General features: G+C 40.0%; 1 protein-coding gene across 6 annotated transcripts in view; it reads right to left on the reverse strand.

Moving 5' to 3' along the window:
• The window catches only part of DTNB (dystrobrevin beta), a 241,721-nt gene that overhangs the window by 42,728 nt on the left and 180,068 nt on the right, over nt 1-18,925 (reverse strand). For all 6 annotated transcript variants that reach the window (XM_070379236.1, XM_070379235.1, XM_070379233.1 and 3 more), the window contains exons 11-14: nt 16,917-17,006; nt 12,945-13,032; nt 3,282-3,367; nt 2,304-2,417 (exon numbers count right to left, since the gene is read on the reverse strand). In XM_070379236.1, the coding sequence (XP_070235337.1) occupies nt 2,304-2,417; nt 3,282-3,367; nt 12,945-13,032; nt 16,917-17,006 (378 nt within the window). The remainder of the gene's footprint in view (nt 1-2,303; nt 2,418-3,281; nt 3,368-12,944; nt 13,033-16,916; nt 17,007-18,925) is intronic.

Genomic DNA, 18,925 nt, shown 5'->3' on the forward strand with positions numbered 1-18,925 from the left:
TTGTCTCATATATTATTATAATAACAAATATACCACTAAAAATAATAAAGGGGGAAAAGACAATTTTGGCAGTCAGGATTCATAACCACTAACCCTAAGGATAAAATTCTCTATCTTGTTTTATTATACTAACTGGGTATTGGCAGTTCCTGTATTCATATACATAGATCAAAACCAGAAGGATGTCAGAACCTACAAATGAATCTTGACCTTTATGCGTCGTGTGATAAACAAAAGTTTGTAATATTAATCTAGATGAATTTACCAACTTCTTTCATGGCTAGTAATTCTGAGAAATTAGTTTCTATTCCAAAATTCTAAAGAAACTCTTCTACGTTTTCTTCTAGAAGTTTTAACATTTTTGTCTCCACGTTTCATCCATCTGCCGGTGTTTTTTGTATATAAGTGTGAGAAAGAAAGCCAATATGTGTGTCCTTATGCATGAGCAATTGCTCTAGCACACTTTATTAAACTGTCCCTTTTTTTCAGTGATACAGAAGCTGCTTCTGAGATTAAATACTTTCTGATTTCTCAGAATTTAGACCTTCCTTGGACTTAGATTGAATTCCTGCTTCTTACTGCCTGATGTCACATCGCTGGATTCTGCCCTTTGTCTATTCTTCTAGGTCTACGATTTTTTCAGATCTCTCTAGCATAAAGAAGCCCTTTCAGCACTCCCAGTCCCAGCAACAGTGAAACTAAAGTATGACAGTTTTTTGCTTTTCTAGATACAAGATAGTCACCTGTGTCTGAGCTGAGGTGGAGAAAGAAAGCAGCTAGCTGTATCTTATCGGAGCTGTGCTCCGAGTCAGCAGCTTCTGTTTTCCCGTCCTTCCTGATACGACACCAACTGTGTTGATTTCCCAAATGTGCGACAGCGGACCCAGAGCCACTAAGATCTCAGCCCGACTAAATTCAGAAACTCAAATGAATTTCTTTTTTGGAGAATGGGAATCTCTGTATCTCTAAAGATTTTCTTCTTCACAGCTTAAATTCTTGATGACTTATCTATTAATGACATAAATCTAAACAGAAGGATAATTAGAAAAAAACAATCATCTCTATTCTTTAAGAGACAAAATCATGGCTGGGAAGCTAAATGATCTAAATCAAAGGAAGAACTAAGGAAAGACTTTCAACTCTGTAGAAATCCAGGTGATGGCACATTAGAAATCGACCGTGGGATGCCAAAGGTTACAACCTATGCAAGAAAGAATCCACTGTTTGGGAATCCACAGGTCTGGTGAGAATCAAGTCATTCATTTAGTTTCCATAATGGCTTCACTTACGGAAGAAGGTGCACACATCTTTCTAGGACTGATAGGAAATAAGACCCTATGAATGTTGATCCCCAGGAGAAGGGCAACCCACTCCAGTACTCTTGCCTAGAGAATTCCATGGACAGACCATGGGGTCGCAAACAGCCAGACACGATGGAGCGACTAATACACACACACAACGCTGCTTGATCGTGCTCATGTCATACTCTTCTGGAAGATGCCTTCATTCCCCTGAAAACAGCACCAAGTGTGAGCTGAAGCTGCTCTCTACCCCCATCCTGATCCCACATCCTTGGTCTCTCGCTCCTTGAAAGAGTTTATGTTGAAGTGGAAGGTACCCTTTTCTCTGTTGCTGGGAAAGATTGAAGGCAGGAGGAGAAGGGGACGACAAAGGATGAGATGGTTGGATGGCGTCACCGACTTGATGGACATGACTCTGAGCAAGCTCCGGGAATTGGTGATGGACAGGGAAGCCTGGCATGCTGCAGTCCATGGGGTCGCAAAGAGTTGGACACAACTGAGTGACTGAACTGAACTGAACTGAACTGGAAGGTACCACAGCCACAGTGTAAGGGATTCCCACTTGGTTTCACATCTCAGGGGATTTCCCACCACGGACTCCTGATCTATGAAGTGCTAGAGAACATACTCGAAGGACGGGGAGAGCATTATTCCTTGCCAAGGGTCTCTAAAGTCAGACTAATTTCAAGATAAGAAGATGGAGTGCAGCACACTGGGCTTCTTAAAACAATCACAGAAGTATAAACACTGCTCTTCTTGGGGTGGAGCTGGAGGCTGGTGTTTACCTAGTTCTGGAATGAAGGCAGGAGATCGCAGAATGATTAATAAAGGAACTCAAACATCTGAAGCAGTAACAGAATGAGTGGAATGCTTCAGCTATTCGTTTTAACATGACTAGATGTAAGGATGAACGGATCCTATCCCACTAGTTTGGTTTCCTGAGACATGAACTCCTATCAGAGCAGGTTGTGACGGGGATGGCGGTGCAGGATGCTCACTTACCTCAGGAGCCGCAGCTCGGCCAGCAGCGTGGGGTTCTGCTGGGCTTTCTCCGGGGTGGGCTGGGACGCCTGCTCGTGCTCCAGACGGAGGCGCTGAATCTCCTGCAGGATCTCTCTAGATAGACAGGGTGGGTGAAAGAGATGGCTACGTGATGCTTCACAGCGGTCTCTTTCTCTCTCTTTCCTGTTACAAGTTTTTATTCCACTAGTGCTGCCTCTATCTTGTTCTGAGTGCTTCTGAACAACCAAGACGTGAAATGGACGTCATCTTAAAATACCCACACTTGATAGTTCCTCAATGAAACAACCCTTTGTGGTAGAAAAAGTCATATAAATCTTCTCCTCAAAAACTCGAAAAATCTCCACAGAAGAAAAATGACAACTAGAATACTCAGTTCCTCTCTGGGGGAAACTTGTAGCCTCTTAACGCAGGTCTAGTGCATATTTCCCTCAAGTCTTCCTCCGTCTCGCTTCCTCTCCTGACCCCCAACCCCTACCCCGAGAGCTGATGGTGGCCCCTTCCTCCACGATGCCTGTTCTGTTCTGTCCAACCTCCCCATCCTGGTTCCTGTCTTTTCAGTGCGTGATGTTGTGTTGTTTGGGCTCCAAGCCTGTAAATGGCTTTTCTGTGAGAGACCAAACAGTCGCATGCAGCATCACGGGCCAGGACGAGATGGCGAGACAGAGCAGAGGCTCCCGGAGTAGAGCGGAGAAAGGAATGGTGAGAGGGGAACACTGGGTGGGGAAAAGAATTTCCCCGAGGGCATGTGAGCAGGGTTGTGGACGGCCAGAATGAACTGCATGCAGAGTTCAAGCACAAATTAGTGTCCAGGGCAAGACTTGGGCTGGCCTATCTTAACCGAGGTGGAATCTTCCTTTGTGGTCAAAACCCATCTAGACTGCAAGGAAAACAAGAATCAGATACTTACATGATAATCTTGGGCTTATAGACTGGCTTGACCTCTCTCTGCATTCTTACCTGTTTTTATTTTCAAGTTCTGCAATAAGCTGTCTTTGTTGTTTGTTGGCATCAAAGTTAAAGCTCAAGTCAGTGGGAGGACGGGTCTAGAGTGAGGAAGAAAGGTTTTTGGTTTTTGATTCAAATATATCCAGAGCCCCAGATGGACTGATTTTTTTTTTTTAAACAGATTTTTGAGGTATAATCCACATACCATAAAATCCACCCATTTTAAGTGTACAACTCAATGAGTCTTAGTATATTTAAAGGTATGCAAACCAAGCACCACAGTCCAATCTTAGAACATTTTTCATCACCACGGAAAGTTCCCTCATGCCAGTTTGTAGTAAACTACGACTCCCACCTCCAACAGCAGGCAAACACTGATCTGCTTTCTGTCTACAGTTTTGCCTTTTCTATATACATATACATGGAATGATACAACATGTACTCTTTGGTTTCTGGCTTCCACTTAGTATGTTTCTGAGGTTCATCCACGTTGCTCTATGAATCAGGGTTCCTTCCTTTTTTTTTTTTTTTTTTTAAACTGCTGAATAGTATTCCACTGTTTTCAGCTTTTGGTTATTACAAATGAAGCTGCTCTGAACTCTCACGTACAAATCTTTGTGTTGATGTGTGTTTTCATCCCCTTTGATTAAATACCTAAGAGTGGAACTCCTAAGTTACATGGTAACTCTGTATTTAACATATTGACAAAGTGTCAAACTGTTTCCCAAAGTGGCTGAACCATTTTACAATCCCAGCAACAGTGAAGGAGGGTTCCAACTTCGTCATATCCTTGCCAATACCTGTCATTGTCTTTTTGGTTTTAACCATCCGAGTGAACATGAAGTATCTAAACTGTGGGTTTTTTAAAAATGAGGATATAATTTACATGCTTTAAAACTTACCCTTTTAAAGTCTACATTTCAGTGGTTTGAAACTATATTCATAAGACTGTGAGCCCATCACCAGCATCTACTTTCAGGACATTTTTACCACCCCCAAAAGAAACCCACAGTCACTTCCCACATCCCTCTCCACTATCTCGTGACAACTGCTAATCTACTTTCTGTATCTATGGGTTTGCCTATTCTAGACAGTTCATACAAATGGATTCATGCAATATGTGATCTTTTAAGTATAGCTTCTTTCACTTAGCAAATGATTTCAGGGTTCATCCATGTTGTAGCATGTATCAGTATTTTATTCCTTTTTATGGTTGAATAATATTCCACCATATGGATAGCTAGTATTTTGTCCATCCATTCAACAACTGATGGGCATTTGGGGTTGTTTCCATTTCAGTGGGCTATTTTGAATAATGCTGTTATGAGCATTTGTGGACAAGTTTCTGTATAGAGACATGCTTTCATTTTGGTGGGTATATAAGAGTGAAACTACAGGGTTATATAGTAACTGTCTTTTGAGGAACTGCCAAGGCTGTTTCCTACATGGCTGCACTTTTAACAATATACAAATAATTTATATTCTCACTAGCAATATATGAGAGATCCATTTTTCTACTTTCTTGCCAACAGTTGTTACTGTCCATTTTTTTGGACCATAGTCATCCTAGAGAGTATAAAATCTATCTCCTTGTGATTTCGGGCTTCCTACGTGGTTCAGTGGTAAAGAATCCACCTGCCAATGCAGGAGACACAGGTTTGATCCCTGGGTTGGAATATCCCCTGGAGAAGGAAATGGCAACCCACACCAGTATTCTTGCCTGGAAAATTCCATGGACAGAGGAGCCTGGCAGGCTATAGTCCATAGGGTCACAAACAGTTGGATACAACTTAGCTACTGAGCACACACACACATTGTGAATTCAATTTTTATTTTCCTAATGAGTAATATGTTCAGCATACTTTCACGAGCTTACTGGCCATCTAAATATCTTTGGAGAAATCATTACGGTTGATTTTCAAATCCACTGACATTTTTGACTCTGATTACCTCCTTTAAGAATATGGAAGTCAATCAACCCAAAATATGAAAATGGGATGACTAGGTGACATTTCCCTTTTATTGATTAGCCACAGTGGAAGCTCTAATGAAGGCTCTGGTATGGTTACACTTCACTTCATGTATACACATGATATATGATGAAGCAGAAACCTTGTTTCCTATCTAGGGATTAAAGATGCAATCAGTAATTCTTTTCATGTGAAACTTCCTAAATAAACACAGGTAAAACCACATAGCAAATCTGAATAGGAGGCTTTTTTAAAAATCAAATTACCAGATACTTCTCTTTTTTAAAAAGGAAAAAAGTGATCTTTCTTCCTACAGGAAGAGTGGACCAGTGGCCAACTGAGCAAGTTCTCTCTATTGTCTATGCATAGTCTTGTGAGAGCCTGAGCTGAACCTCAGAAAAATGGCAAGCCTGAGACTAAACCTGCTATGAATAATAGATTTACAAATCCTGAAGACTGGAGTTAAGATGAATGGTTCCTTATCAGAGTGGGACCAAGGAAAATTATGGATGAGGAAATGAACTCTGAAAGGAACCGGTTTCATATAATGACAAGCAATCAAAACCCCCAAAGTATTTCACTGGACATTTCTAAAGAATCTTTTTAGTTTTGAGTGTCTGACTGCAATGCTGAAGCATCTGTCAGAGAGGAAGTTAATGCACAAATCAAGAATGATTATCAACAGTGATTCCTAATGAGAACATACCATACAGCACAGGGAGCTCTACTTAATGCAGTGTGGTGACCTGAATGGGAATGAAGTCCACAAGGGAGGGGATATGTATATGTGTGGCTGATTCACTTTGCTGTACAGTAGAAACTAACACAACATTGAAAAGCAACTATATATATGCCAACAAAAATTAACTTAAAAAAATAGTGATTCCTAACCAGTCAATATTCTTTGGCACCAAGAAGCACTGTTACTCAAACATAAAGAAGTAGGGGTGGGGGCTTCCCTGGTGGTGAAATGGTCAAGAGTCCGCCTTAACTGCTGGGGACACTGGTTCGATCCCTGGTCTGGGAAGATCTGACATGCCATGGGGCAACTAAGCCTGTGTGCCACAACTACTGAAGCCTGAGTGCCTAGAGCCTGTGCTGCAAAACAAGAGAAGCCACTGCAACGCAAAGCCCGTGCACCACAATGCAGAGTAGCCTCTGATCTCTGCAACTAGAGAGAGCCTATGCACAGCAACGAAAACTCAGAATGGCCAAAAATAACTAAATAAATAAAAATTTATAAAACACACACAAAAAAGTAGAGGTGGAAGAAGATTCAAACCCTTAGTTGTCCCACCTGGAGCAACTTGCACCCTAGCTCCTTCACCTGGATGTAACAATGGGGAGAGTCCCCAGTGGAGAGAGTTGAATGATGGCTTATTTCATTCAGACAAATATCAAACCTAGTCAAGGTACATTAAATCACAGAGAAACGTAGGGATTTTATTTATTGACCATCTTAGACACCACAGTATTCCTTAAAAAAACAAAACGAAGCCAGGTATCCCTTCCTAAAATGCCTCCAGAGAAAATGACGGAAAATTAGTTTTAAAAAACATGGAATACTTTAGCCAGAAGAGACCTACAGATGGTTTCTTTGAAAAATTAAATATTTCATTCATTTATTCAACAAATATTTCCTGAGCACTTACTATGTGTTAGATACTGTTCCAGAAACTAGGGATGCATTAGTGAATAAGGCAGTGGTCCCCAACTTTTTCGGGCGGAAGGAACCATTACATGGAAGACAATTTTTCCATGGAATGGGGAGGTGGGGGGGATGGTTTCAGGATGATTCAAGTGCATTATATTTATTGTGCACTTTAATGCCACTGCTGATCTGACAGGAGGTACTGGTCCATGGCTCGTAGGTTGGGGATGCCTGAATACAGCTTCTACCCTCATGTAGCTTACATTACACTGGGAAAGAAAGGTAAGAAATATATATACGTAGGACATTAGTAGCGATAAATTTGATGAAGAAATACAGGGTGATGAAACAGAATAAACTAAAATAGAAGACTTTTTAAATTAGGTAGTTTTAAAAGACTCAGTGAACCGAGGAAGCCAGCCAGCTGAAGGTGTGGGGGTTGGTGGCTCGGGCTTGCTGGGCAGAGAGAAGGGTGAAGGCCCATAGTGCTCCAGATGGGTGTGTTCAGTCAGTACCGATGGAGGGGAGTTAGCCGTGAAGCAAGGGTGGGAGATAAACTGGGAGAGCCAGATCACAAAGGGCCTTTTCATCAGGGGGTGGAGTTTCCATCCCATTCCACATGTGGCATGAAGCCACTGCAGGATTTTGAACAGGGAAACACTGAAGTAATTCCAAATAACATAGGTACATACTCTGCTCTTAAGGAGGTGGAATCTAACTCCCTGTTCCTTAAGTGTGGCCTGTCCACAGTGACTTCCTTCCAAAGAGGACAGTGTGGAAAGGGGAAAAAAGAGGAACTTTATGTCAGAGAAACCTGACAAACGCTTCCTCAGCCAAGTGATCAAGGTTAACATCAACAGAGATAAGTGACGCAGATACTATACAAGTAAGATGTGAAGTGAGGAAACTGGCACTTACGTCTTCGTCCCCAAAACCCACAATCCCAGTCTAATCATGAGAAAAATAGACAAGTCGCAGTTAAAGGGCATTCCTCAAAACTGTCCAGGTCATCAAAAACAAGGAAAGTCAGTAATAAGCTATAATGGAAAATAATCCTATATATCACATATAAGTATAGTTGAATCACTTTGCTCTATACCTGAAACTAATACAATATGGCAAATCAACTATGTTCCAATAAAACAAACAAAAAACAATAAGAAAAGTCAGAGAAAGCGTCAGATCAGAGGAGCCTAAGGAGAGATGACAGCTAAATGAAATGTGGTACCTTGGATGGAGCCCCAGAAAAGAAAAAAGACATTAGGCAAAAACTAACAAAATCTGAATAAAGCACATTGTTGTTGTTTGGTTGCTAACTCAAGTTTGATTCTTTTGCGACCTCAGTGTCTGGAGCCTGCCAAGCTCCTCTGTCCATGGGATTTCCCAGGTAAGAATACTGAAGTGGGTTGCCATTTCCTTCTCCAGGAAATCTTCCCGGCCCAGGGAGAGAACCAAGGTCTCCTGCACTGCAGGCGGCATGGACTTTAGTTAATAATCATATACTAACATGTTGTAGCAAACGTGCTGTACTAAAGTAAGATGTTACTAATATGGGAAAAGAAACATGGGTTATATGGAAACTCTTTGAACTAGCTTCAGAAATTTTCTATAAATCTGAAACTGTTCTGTAATGAAGTTTATTACAAACAAACAAACCCTACTTTGGCTACCAACTGGAAGATTTACTTTGTGCAATGTTAGGAATCCTAGGGTCAGTTACTTACTCGCCATGTAAACTTTGAGCTACTTTATTTTCCTATATACCTTTATTCTCTTGTCTGTAAAATTAGAATATTTATGGGAAAAGATCCCTTCCTGTTACCCTAGTATTCTCTTAGACTTCCCTGGTGGCTCAGACCATAAAGAATCAGCCTGCAATGCGGGAGACCTGGGTTTGATCCCTGGGTCGGGAAGATCCTCTGGAGAAGGGAATGGCTACTCACTCCAGTATTCTCTCAGGTTTAGGTAATCTTACAGAGCTCCATCATCTTTAATGAGATGGAGACACAGTTGAAAAATACAGGATAAGGAACAAAACCTCACTGAGCAAAACTGGGCAAACTGGAAAAGACCCTGATGCTGGGAAAGACTGGAGGCAAAAGGAGAAGAGGGTGGGAGAGGATGAGATGGTTGGATGGCATCACCAACTCAAAGAGTTTGAGCGAACTCCTGGAGATAGAGAAGGATAGGGAAGGATGGCGTGCTGCAGCCCATGGGGTTGCAAAGAGTCAAACACGACTGAGCAACTGAACAACAAAAACCATTAAACCAAGGAAAGCCAACATAGTCAGCAAACTGTCGTCTGCTGGGATGCACTTCTGGAGCCTCCTAAAAAGAGACTGGAAGTTTCCTGTCTGGATGAACTTGGCAGAATGAGTTTTACAGAGATATGCCTGATATCAGTTAGACTTCACTGCATCCCAGGGCAGCCCTCCCATCACCTCAGCCTTGCCTAGACTAACTGGAGGGCTATGGATTATTAGTATTTCCCTCTCTCAAAAATCCAGTAATGTTTTTTAGGGCAGTGGTTCCTAAGGTAACTGTAAATCAAAAGACTGAAAGTTTTCTTTTTGCTTTTTAAATGAAAATCAATAGACCCTGCTAAACCCATTGATTCTGCATTCAGTGATCTGAGGCCAGGCCAAGAATCTCTGTATTTTTTAAGTGCTGCACACAAGATTATAATATGTAGCTAGGTTTGACAATGATGATTTTGTAGGGGTTTAAAGCCATCACATGTGTGCCAAACACACATGAAAATACCATTATCTTTAATTCTAAGAAGCCATAGGATATATCTGGAATAGTGTATGGGTGGAGCAGCTGACATGATGATGAGGCTGTGAAGTCTGGGACTGGGCTCTGTGGAAAAAAAGTCTCAAAAATGTGTAAATGTTAGATAGCATGACAATGGATAATGGTTTCCTTTTCCTTTCACTTTTCTTCCAAGTTGTCCATAGTGAGTTTTTAATTTTCTCATAAAGAAACTTTACAAATAAACAAAAAACCATCTGACTACATCAAATGCTAGTGATGTTTGTGATGAAATTTTAAGATTTGCCAGACATTGTATTTCTGCTTTAAAAAGGAGTTTAGGCGCTTCAGGAAAACAAATTTGCTCTCTTGGTTCATCTAAGCAATCTACAAATTCTCGGTTTGGGATCAGTCTCTGGAAGAGGTTTCGGTGGCCATGTCTGCCACCTGGGGAGATGTGAGGGTCTGATGTTGGAGCACTTCATAGGGTGTAATGCCGGCTGCTAAAGTGATTTAATGGTCTTTCTTTGTGAAGTGTTTTGAAAAAAAAAAAAAAATCAATACAAAGCCTATCTGGCAGGCTATAAATACATTCTTTTGAGCACTACACCCACTTTATGCAAAGCACTTGTATCAGTGAGAGATTAGCAGATTAGAAGTCGTCTGTTTAATAGAAATCTAGTTAAGAAGACTCCACCCTGAGAGACCCAATATTTATAAGATAACTACACTTAGGAAAATAAACTGAAGATGAAAGGGGCCATATCAGAATTTAGTCTCAAGACCATTCTAACAAGGATCATTTTCACATGATTTAGAGAATCGGCATCAGAAACTATCAGGTGTAAACAGATTTATCTTGTTTGCAGTAAAGGAGTACTAGGATCTCCTTTTCAGGGTCAAATGGCTTTGGAGCTTTTATTTACAAAATTTAAAAAGTACTAAAGTCAGCAAGACTGTATAATAGTATTAAGTATACTTAATTTTAAAACTCCAACCACAACACTACTCCATCTCAAAAAAATTAATATTATTTGTAAATTTTAATTTCTAAAATAATAAATATTTGTGACTGACTGGTTTGACTAATCAAATAAAACTAGTCTTTTTCCAAGACTTTTACCCCCCATTCTGTTCCATTTCCCTAACCTTTAGAGTTGGAATGTTAGAGTCAGATTGTATGACTTATTAGATTCTCAAGGAAAAGATTTTGAAGTCTAAACAAACCCAAAGGAATAAATTACATTTTGAGAGAGAAATGAAGCAAAACTCTCTATTGGCAGCTTTCATAACTATTTCCCTAGGAAGGAGTAAACATAAAATAGTATACAATACACTGTGGAGTACTGTCCTGTAAGATCTTGGCCTGCCTGTCCAGTCTAATCTCACTCCAGAACTCCAGGACAATATTGGACCCAATGGTTTGTGATTCCTGTAACCTCTCTAAGAAATTTTAGATAGTCTTGCTGACTGTTAAAATGCCTTTTCTGCACCTATTGAAGTATTATAATTTTCTTCTTTAAATCGCTAATATGGTGAATGACACTGGCTGATTTTCATGTGTTAAATAAATTTGCATTCCTAGGATAAATCTCACTTGATCATGGAATATTATCCTTTCTATTTATTGCTGGATTCAATTTGCTAATATTTTCTTAAGGATTTTTGCATCTATGCATATGACAGAACTTGGCTTGTAATGGCCTTGTATTGTTTTAGATTCAAGTTATGGTGACCTGATAAAATGACTTGGAAAGTGTTCCTTCTTTTTCTATTTTCTGAAAGTTTGTGCCAGATTGTTATTATTTCTTCCTTAAACATATGATAGTATTCAACAGTTAAGACATTTGGGCTTGGAGTTTTTGAAGTCAACTATGAATTCAATTTAACAGATGCATGACTATTTAGATTTTCTATTTATTATGTCAATTATGTAAATTTGTATCTTTCAAGAAATTTGTCACCTAGTCATCAAGTTTATTCATAATATCAAAGATATTCATAATATTCTTGCCATCCTTATAATGTTTATAGGCTCTGTAGTGATGTCCTTTCTTTCACTCCTAATATTGGTAATTTGCATTTTCTTTCTTCCCTTTTTATATATTTTTTAAACTGAAGTATTGTTGATTTATAATATTGTGTTAGTCTCAAGTATATAGTATAATGATTCAGGGTTTTGCAGGTTATATTCCATTAAGGTTATTACAAGATAATAGGTATAATTCTTTGCGTTATATGGTAAATCTTTGTTGCTTATTTATTTTATGTATAGTAGTTTGCTAATTCCATATCCAAAACTTGTCCCTCCTACCCTTTGGTAACCGCAAGTTTGTTTTCTATGTCTGTGAGTCTGTCCCCATTTTGTTTTTTAACTATCTATTTATTGGGCTGCACCAAGTCAGTGGTGGGCATGTGGGATCTTTAGCTGCGGCATGCTGGATCTTTAGCTGCAGCATAGAAGATCTAGTTCCCTGACCGGGAATCGAACCCAGGCCCTCTGCACTGGGAGCACGAAGTCTTAGCCATTGGATCACCAGGGAAGTCCCGAGTCTGATTCTGTTTTGCATATATACTTATTGTATTATTTTTTAGATTCCACATTTAAGTGATATTGTCTAGAATCTGCTTTTCTCTGACATTTCACTAAGCATAATATTCTCTAGGTCCGCCCATGTTGCTGCAAATGGCAATATTTCATTCTTTTGTATGGCTGAGTAATACTCCAGCTTGTGTGTGTGAACCACATCTTAATTCAATAATCTGTTGATGGGTACTCTGGTTGCTTTCATGCCTTGCCTATTGTAGATAGTGCTGCTATGAACACTGGGGTACATGTATCTTTTTGAATTAGTGTTTTCGTTATTTTCCAGATATACACCCAGGAGTGGAATTGCTGGATCACATGGTAGTTCTATTTTTAGTTTTTAAGGAACCTCTATACTGTTTTTCACAGTCTTCACCAATTTACATTCCCACCAACAGTGTATAAAGGTTCTCTTTTTTCCACATCCTTTTCCCTTTCTGTTTGATCAGGATTTCTAGGGGCTTTATTAATTTTATCAATCTTTTTAAAGAACCAAATTTTGGTTCTTTGATTTTCTTTTACTGATTGATTTTTAAAAGTGGTTATTATAGATAAAATTAAAGACCACTGCAATCCCTTCCTTAAACCTGTTTCCCGCTTCCTGTCTCTGAGGTATCTACTCTCCAGAGTTTCATGGTTACCATTCCCCTTCCATCTATATATTAAAATAATGTAAATTTCTGCTACTCTCCTGTAATCCTCTATTTACTTACCATGTTTCCTGCCTCTGCAGCCAGCCGGGCAGCATAGCGGGCTATAAGCCGGTGCTCCTCGTCCAGTCGGCTAGGACTGTCCAGGACACTGCCAAGGAGATAAAAATTCAACAGGTATCTATTAAACAACCCCTACTCTTGCTTCTCTCTCAGAAAGAACAGATGGAAAAAGAATGGTAACAAAAGAAATGGGGACCTGAATCATAGATACTAATGGTCTTCTGAGACCAAAGGGATTTAGAGAAATGACAAGGCCATGCATAACATCTCTTTTGGGCAGTATATCCCTGTTGCTCCTACAGCTTCAGAGGGGACACTTCTGTTTGAATGCAAAGGCTGAAAAAAGGGCATCTATAAAGCCTAGGGAGCTATTTCCAATCGATTGTTTTAAGAAAACCTCATGACATTTAGATATAGGTCTTGAATTCAAAAAGACCAAGAGAAAACTAAAACATCACGAAAAACAGAGGGCTGGGGAAGTACTCTTAACATTGGCTGAGCAAAACTGAGGAACCTAAGCTAGGGCAGGCTCACAATATGATAAAGTGGGGGAAGATTCCATGGTATCAAACATTCCCCTCCAATGTTCTTTCTCTTCTTTTACCATGCTTGTTCTATAACTGTAGCCCCAACTTGAGTGAATTAATTTAGTCTGTTACTCTTAACAAGAGTTCCAGCATTCTAAAAATTTTAAACTCCATTAAGGTAGGCTACCCACGCCTGTATTCTTGGGACTTCCCTTGTGGCTCAGCTGGTAGAGAATCTGCCTGTAATGTAGGAAACCTGGGTTCGATCCCTGGGTTGGAAAGATCCCCTGGAGAAGGGAAAGGCTACCTATTCCAGTATTCTGGCCTGGAGAATTCCATGGACTGTATAGTCCACAGGGTCGAAAAGAGTCGGACACGACTGAGAGACTTTCACTCTCATTTTCCACCACTACCTTAGTGCCACTGCTGCTGCTGCTGCTGCTGCTAAGTCGCTTCAGTCATGTCCGACTCTGTGCGACCCCATAGACAGCAGCCCACCAGGCTCTGCCATCCCTGGGATTCTCCAGGCAAGAACACTGGAGTGGGTTGCCATTTCCTTCTCCATTGCGTTAAAGTGAAAAGTGAAAGTGAAGTCGCTCAGTCGCGACCGACTCGTGGTGACCCCATGGACTGTAGCCCACCAGGCTCCGCCATCCATGGGATTTTCTAGGCAAGAGTACTGGAGTGGCTTGCCATTGCCTTCTCCACTACCTTGGATAAACGGATTCTTGAGCAGGAGGCTAGTTCTGTGTATATGTTCTGCTCATATAGAACCTTCTGCTGATTATGGTTGACATCTTTAATTTAGGGTGTGATGTCAACTGCTACTTATCCATATAAGGCACTTCTAGATTAACCAGCACTGTGGCTATATAATTCTACTTTGTTTCAGTTCTGACAGAAGCTTTAAGACAACAATAATGATGATGACTATCTGACGAGAGATGACTGTCATGGCTTGTTTCTACTTTGGCTCCAGGTTCCTGGAGTTCCAAACCCCTGATTGCAATTTAACAGTATGACAAAATATGAAATATGAAAAAAATTTAAAGACCTTTTTATAATTACTGAAGAGAATCTGGGAAGGATGGAGGTAAATCAATAGAGATCTGGACTTTTCATATACAAAGTCAACTATATTTTTCTTAGATTTTTTTTTTTTTTTTACCATCCTGTATTTCTATCTCTGTGACTAACTCTCTAAGCTTCACTTGGTCTTTCCTCTAGGATGAATTTTTTTTTTTAAGGTGCTGCCACTGTCAATGTCATGGTCTTCTGCCAAAGACACTTCTCAACACTATATAATTTTAGGTGTGCAAGTGTCAGTCTCTAGCATATATTAATATAATCATTTCTCAAAAGATGATCTTGCAATAACAACATGCTACCAATGGTTGCCTTTAATACTTTAGGGTTAGGGCTCCAAGGTCAGGGCTGAATTATAGTACTTATGCCTATGTTTGTCTGAAACAAGAGGACTCTCTTTATCTTTTAAATAACAACAAAATAAACATTTACCCAAACAAGTAGATACTGTTATGGAGGGAACAGCAGCCTAAGAAGTGGGACTTACAGAGGCTGTCCTCTGAGGTCCTCCTTCTCCATCACATTCCCTCTCCTAGGAGGGTTGATTTGACCTGTCATTCCTACCTGAGTGTGGAAGACATGGTCGCTTTAACTGGCCATGCTTTCCAGCCAGAAACTAGAACTTTCTGTTGATGATAGGTTTTAAGGTCAATGAAAACTACAAAGGAAATTAAAAAGGTTCCTTATTCTTCTACTTCAGCTGATTTTAAATCTCAATATTCAGAATTATCAATAGTTAGCCTGGAAATTTCTGTACAAAGCTCAGTTTCTTCGACTATGAATCAAGAAGAGATGCAGTACTCACCCAACCCTCATGTTCTTCCAGGGCTCCTGGCCATCAATTCTCACTCAGGGAGCCTCATCTCTAAGCCATGAGACTTGAGGGTCTCAGCTAAACCTAGCATACATCTCCCTGGGCTGAAATATCAGGTAGCAGTGTCTGTCAAATATTCTGCTGCTGTATTCACCATGGAAACTTTTAATCACTTGGACAACTGCCCTTACTGATACTAAATAAGTTGTCCTGCCAGGGTGAGACAAGTCTCTTCCCAGAGATCAAGGGACTGGGACAGAGTGCTCAGAAATCATCTCTCTATGATACAATGCACAACTTGTAGGCCTTCCCCTCCACAGAATAAGCTTATTAATTATAGCTGGGAGATAGGAGAACCCTATAATCTAAAGCTTTAGAGACAGGTAAATGCTTGAAAGTAATAAACACCATTTGGTCATACTGGGAAAACTACGCAAAGTGCTGTAAAGTATAATACTTAAAACAGTCCTTTTCAATTATACATATTTTAAAATTGACTATTAATTTATTTTTCTGCTATCACAGGGAATAAGCGCTTCCTGTGGAGCCAAGGCATGTTAAGGGCAAAGCTATGATCAAAATTTAAGTCTCTAGCCTCTCCCATGTGTTTAAGTTTATAAATTAGTTTTCTCTCTCAGAGTAAGAATCTCAGGCTATTTGGCACAGAGACTCTTCTCTGCTGCTATATAAAGGGGAGGGATGGCTTTAGATCATTTAAACTTTACCTGGCATTCTCCTTGCAGAATGGTGGCAGGGGTGGGCATGGAATGGATAGGTGACTTTGGGTCTACCTGAATGCAATGGCATTTTGTCTGCTAGTAACTCTTTTAAAGGGTTAACTTTGCTAGAGTTAGTGGTTATCAGATGTTTTTCCACCATAACCCTCTGAGGGATCAGACATATTCCCATATCAACAGTAGTTTCTAGTTAATTATAATACCTATAATTATTATAATATGAGGAGGTATATATGGTTTGGTAAAAGTCTCTCAGGTGACAATGACTCAATACCACTGTTGAAAATCACTGGTTTAAATCATCAACAATGATAAGATTTTGGGGGAATGGATGATGATGCAACACATAAAGATGTAACAAGGTGATGGTGTCAAAGCCTCCAACGTTAGACAAGGTGTGCTGATCAACCCTAGACTTTGAACATGGATTGAAAGATTCCATTATTTAGGCAAGAATAAACAGGAAGAGGTTGTATCAAATACCTCTGTGAATACACGGCTTTGGGACTGCACATCTCTGAGGTTTACACCCTTTTAAGTGTAGTCTGAAGGAAGGAAGGAAGGGCACTTCACTTTAAGGAAGAATTTCTGACTCTGTGTTTAGGTAAGTGCCCAGGCTTGGCAAGGCTCCTTCTCTTTTAGAAGCTAATGCTTTAGCAATTATTTAAACCCTGCCAAACATAGCTGGTAGCTTCTCAAGAAAAACCCCACATGCAGAGTATTTTCCAGCTGGCAGCCCCGGGTAACAGAGCTCTCCCTCCCTCCGATCAGCCCCTGGCCACCCGCCTGCTGCTGCTCTCCCACTGACCGTGCACAGTGCTGCAGACGGGCCACATAGGAGGCTATCAGCGCATGCTCGTCAGCCAAGTGACTGGGTATATCCTGGCTATACTGTAACCTAGGAACAACGGAGGCAAAGACAGCAAGCGTGACACAAACACAAACAGAGCGAGAAAAGAACATGGATTAAAATGGGCAAACGTCAAAGAAAAATAGAACAAAAAAAATCATGATAAGGAAAACAATGAAAAACCACAAGGCATAACGGAATATGGTGTTAGACCATAGGGAATACATCTCATTAATCCCTTCAACAAAAGCAACCCCTTTGAAAACCGCTTTGGTAGGCGGGCTGCTACTACAGCCCGTGAGAAGGAGAAACCAGTGTGGGGGCCACCGAGGAGCCTTACCCACCAGGCTTGCCCAGGTTCTGGGCTCTGTGATGGATACATCTTGTAGGGAATGCCCTCTGGCAGGAAAACTGAGGCAGAGTGGGTCCATTTAATCACTGAGTGGCCCCTTAATTCTCCTGTGGCTTCTGTCTACCTGTCAGAGTTTTCAGTTACTTCATGTTACCAATTAAACCTTTTTATTTCTACAAGGATACTGCCTTTAGCATCATTCTATTTTCTCCCATAAAACTGATACTTATATAAAACTTGTTAGAATTGTATTTAATGGACAATGTTGCATACAATCTGAGTGAGGCTTTCTCTTACAGATATTTGGAAAGTCCTTAAGCACATGATTTTCTCTTTTTTTTTAACTTTTCACTAGAGAAGTATTAAAATATGCACAAAGTAGAAAAAGTTATTTAATGACTACCATTTGACATGGCAACTCACTCCAGTATTCTTGCCTGGAAAATCCGTGGATGGGGGAGCCTGGCGGGCTACAGTCCACAGGGTTGCAGAGAGTTGGACTCAACTAAGTGACTGAGCACGCACACTTCATGGACCTGTCACTAAAGTTCAACAAAGATCAACACCGTCAACTTATTTCATTTATTCTTCCTTTTTCCAACATTTTGTGCGGGAGGGCGTGGCTAGAGTAACACCAATTTATTATTTCGCCTGCAAATACTTGAGTCTGTACATCAGAGAAAAAATTTATACAACCTCGACACCATTATCACATCTGAAAAAATTAACAAAAATTCTTGAATATCTTAGTCCATCTGAAAATTTAAATCCTAAAAAATATCCTTTTACAGTTAAAGTCAAGATTTAAACATGGTCCACACTTTGCATTTGGTTGATATGTTTTTTGTTTTTGTTTTTTATGTTGGGATTTGATTATATGTTTCTGTTCTTACTCTGTAACAGTTCTTCCTTTTCCCTGTTTCTTCCCCATCATCTACTTATGAAGAAAACAGGTTACCTTGCTGCATATCCTACATTTTGGAGGCATCATTAAACTTGTTTCTCTAGCCTCTGTGGGTCAGATCTAGATGCTGGACTAAAGTTTTTGCTTTTGTTTTGTTATTGAGACAGGGCTAGACTCCATCATATATAATATGATGTACTTATAAATCAAACAGAAGGTACGTAATGGAATGGAATGGAATGGAAATACCAATCAGTGGATTCAGATACTACTGGTTACATCTCTCTATTACAAACATGCCCATCAACTTTTCACCTAATAATTTTAGCATTTAAAATGATCCCTGCCTAGATACAGTATTTCATGAGGGGTTACAAAAGGTTGACTTTCTAGTTTTATCATCTTTTGCACGTTTATTCATTTCTTCTATTTGCTTACTGTAAAATACTGCTCATTCAGGACAGGTAAAACCAATGGTTAATATTTCTTATTTAACAGCAACAGAAAAATGAGCTAGTGCCTTAGGAGGGTTTTTGTTTGTTTGTCTTAATATCATTATAAACTCACAGACTTTTGTGTATCTGATGTGCTTCAATCCGTTACAATGGTATTCAAATCGTCCTAACTTTGGCCAGTGGGAACCCCAGGAAGTAGGCTTCACTAGAGCTTATTAGCTTCCCTGTTTGTACAGTAAGATGCCTCAGTCTCATC

Source organism: Bos mutus, chromosome 11 (genome assembly GCF_027580195.1).
Source record: "Bos mutus isolate GX-2022 chromosome 11, NWIPB_WYAK_1.1, whole genome shotgun sequence".
NCBI lineage: Eukaryota > Metazoa > Chordata > Mammalia > Artiodactyla > Bovidae > Bos > Bos mutus.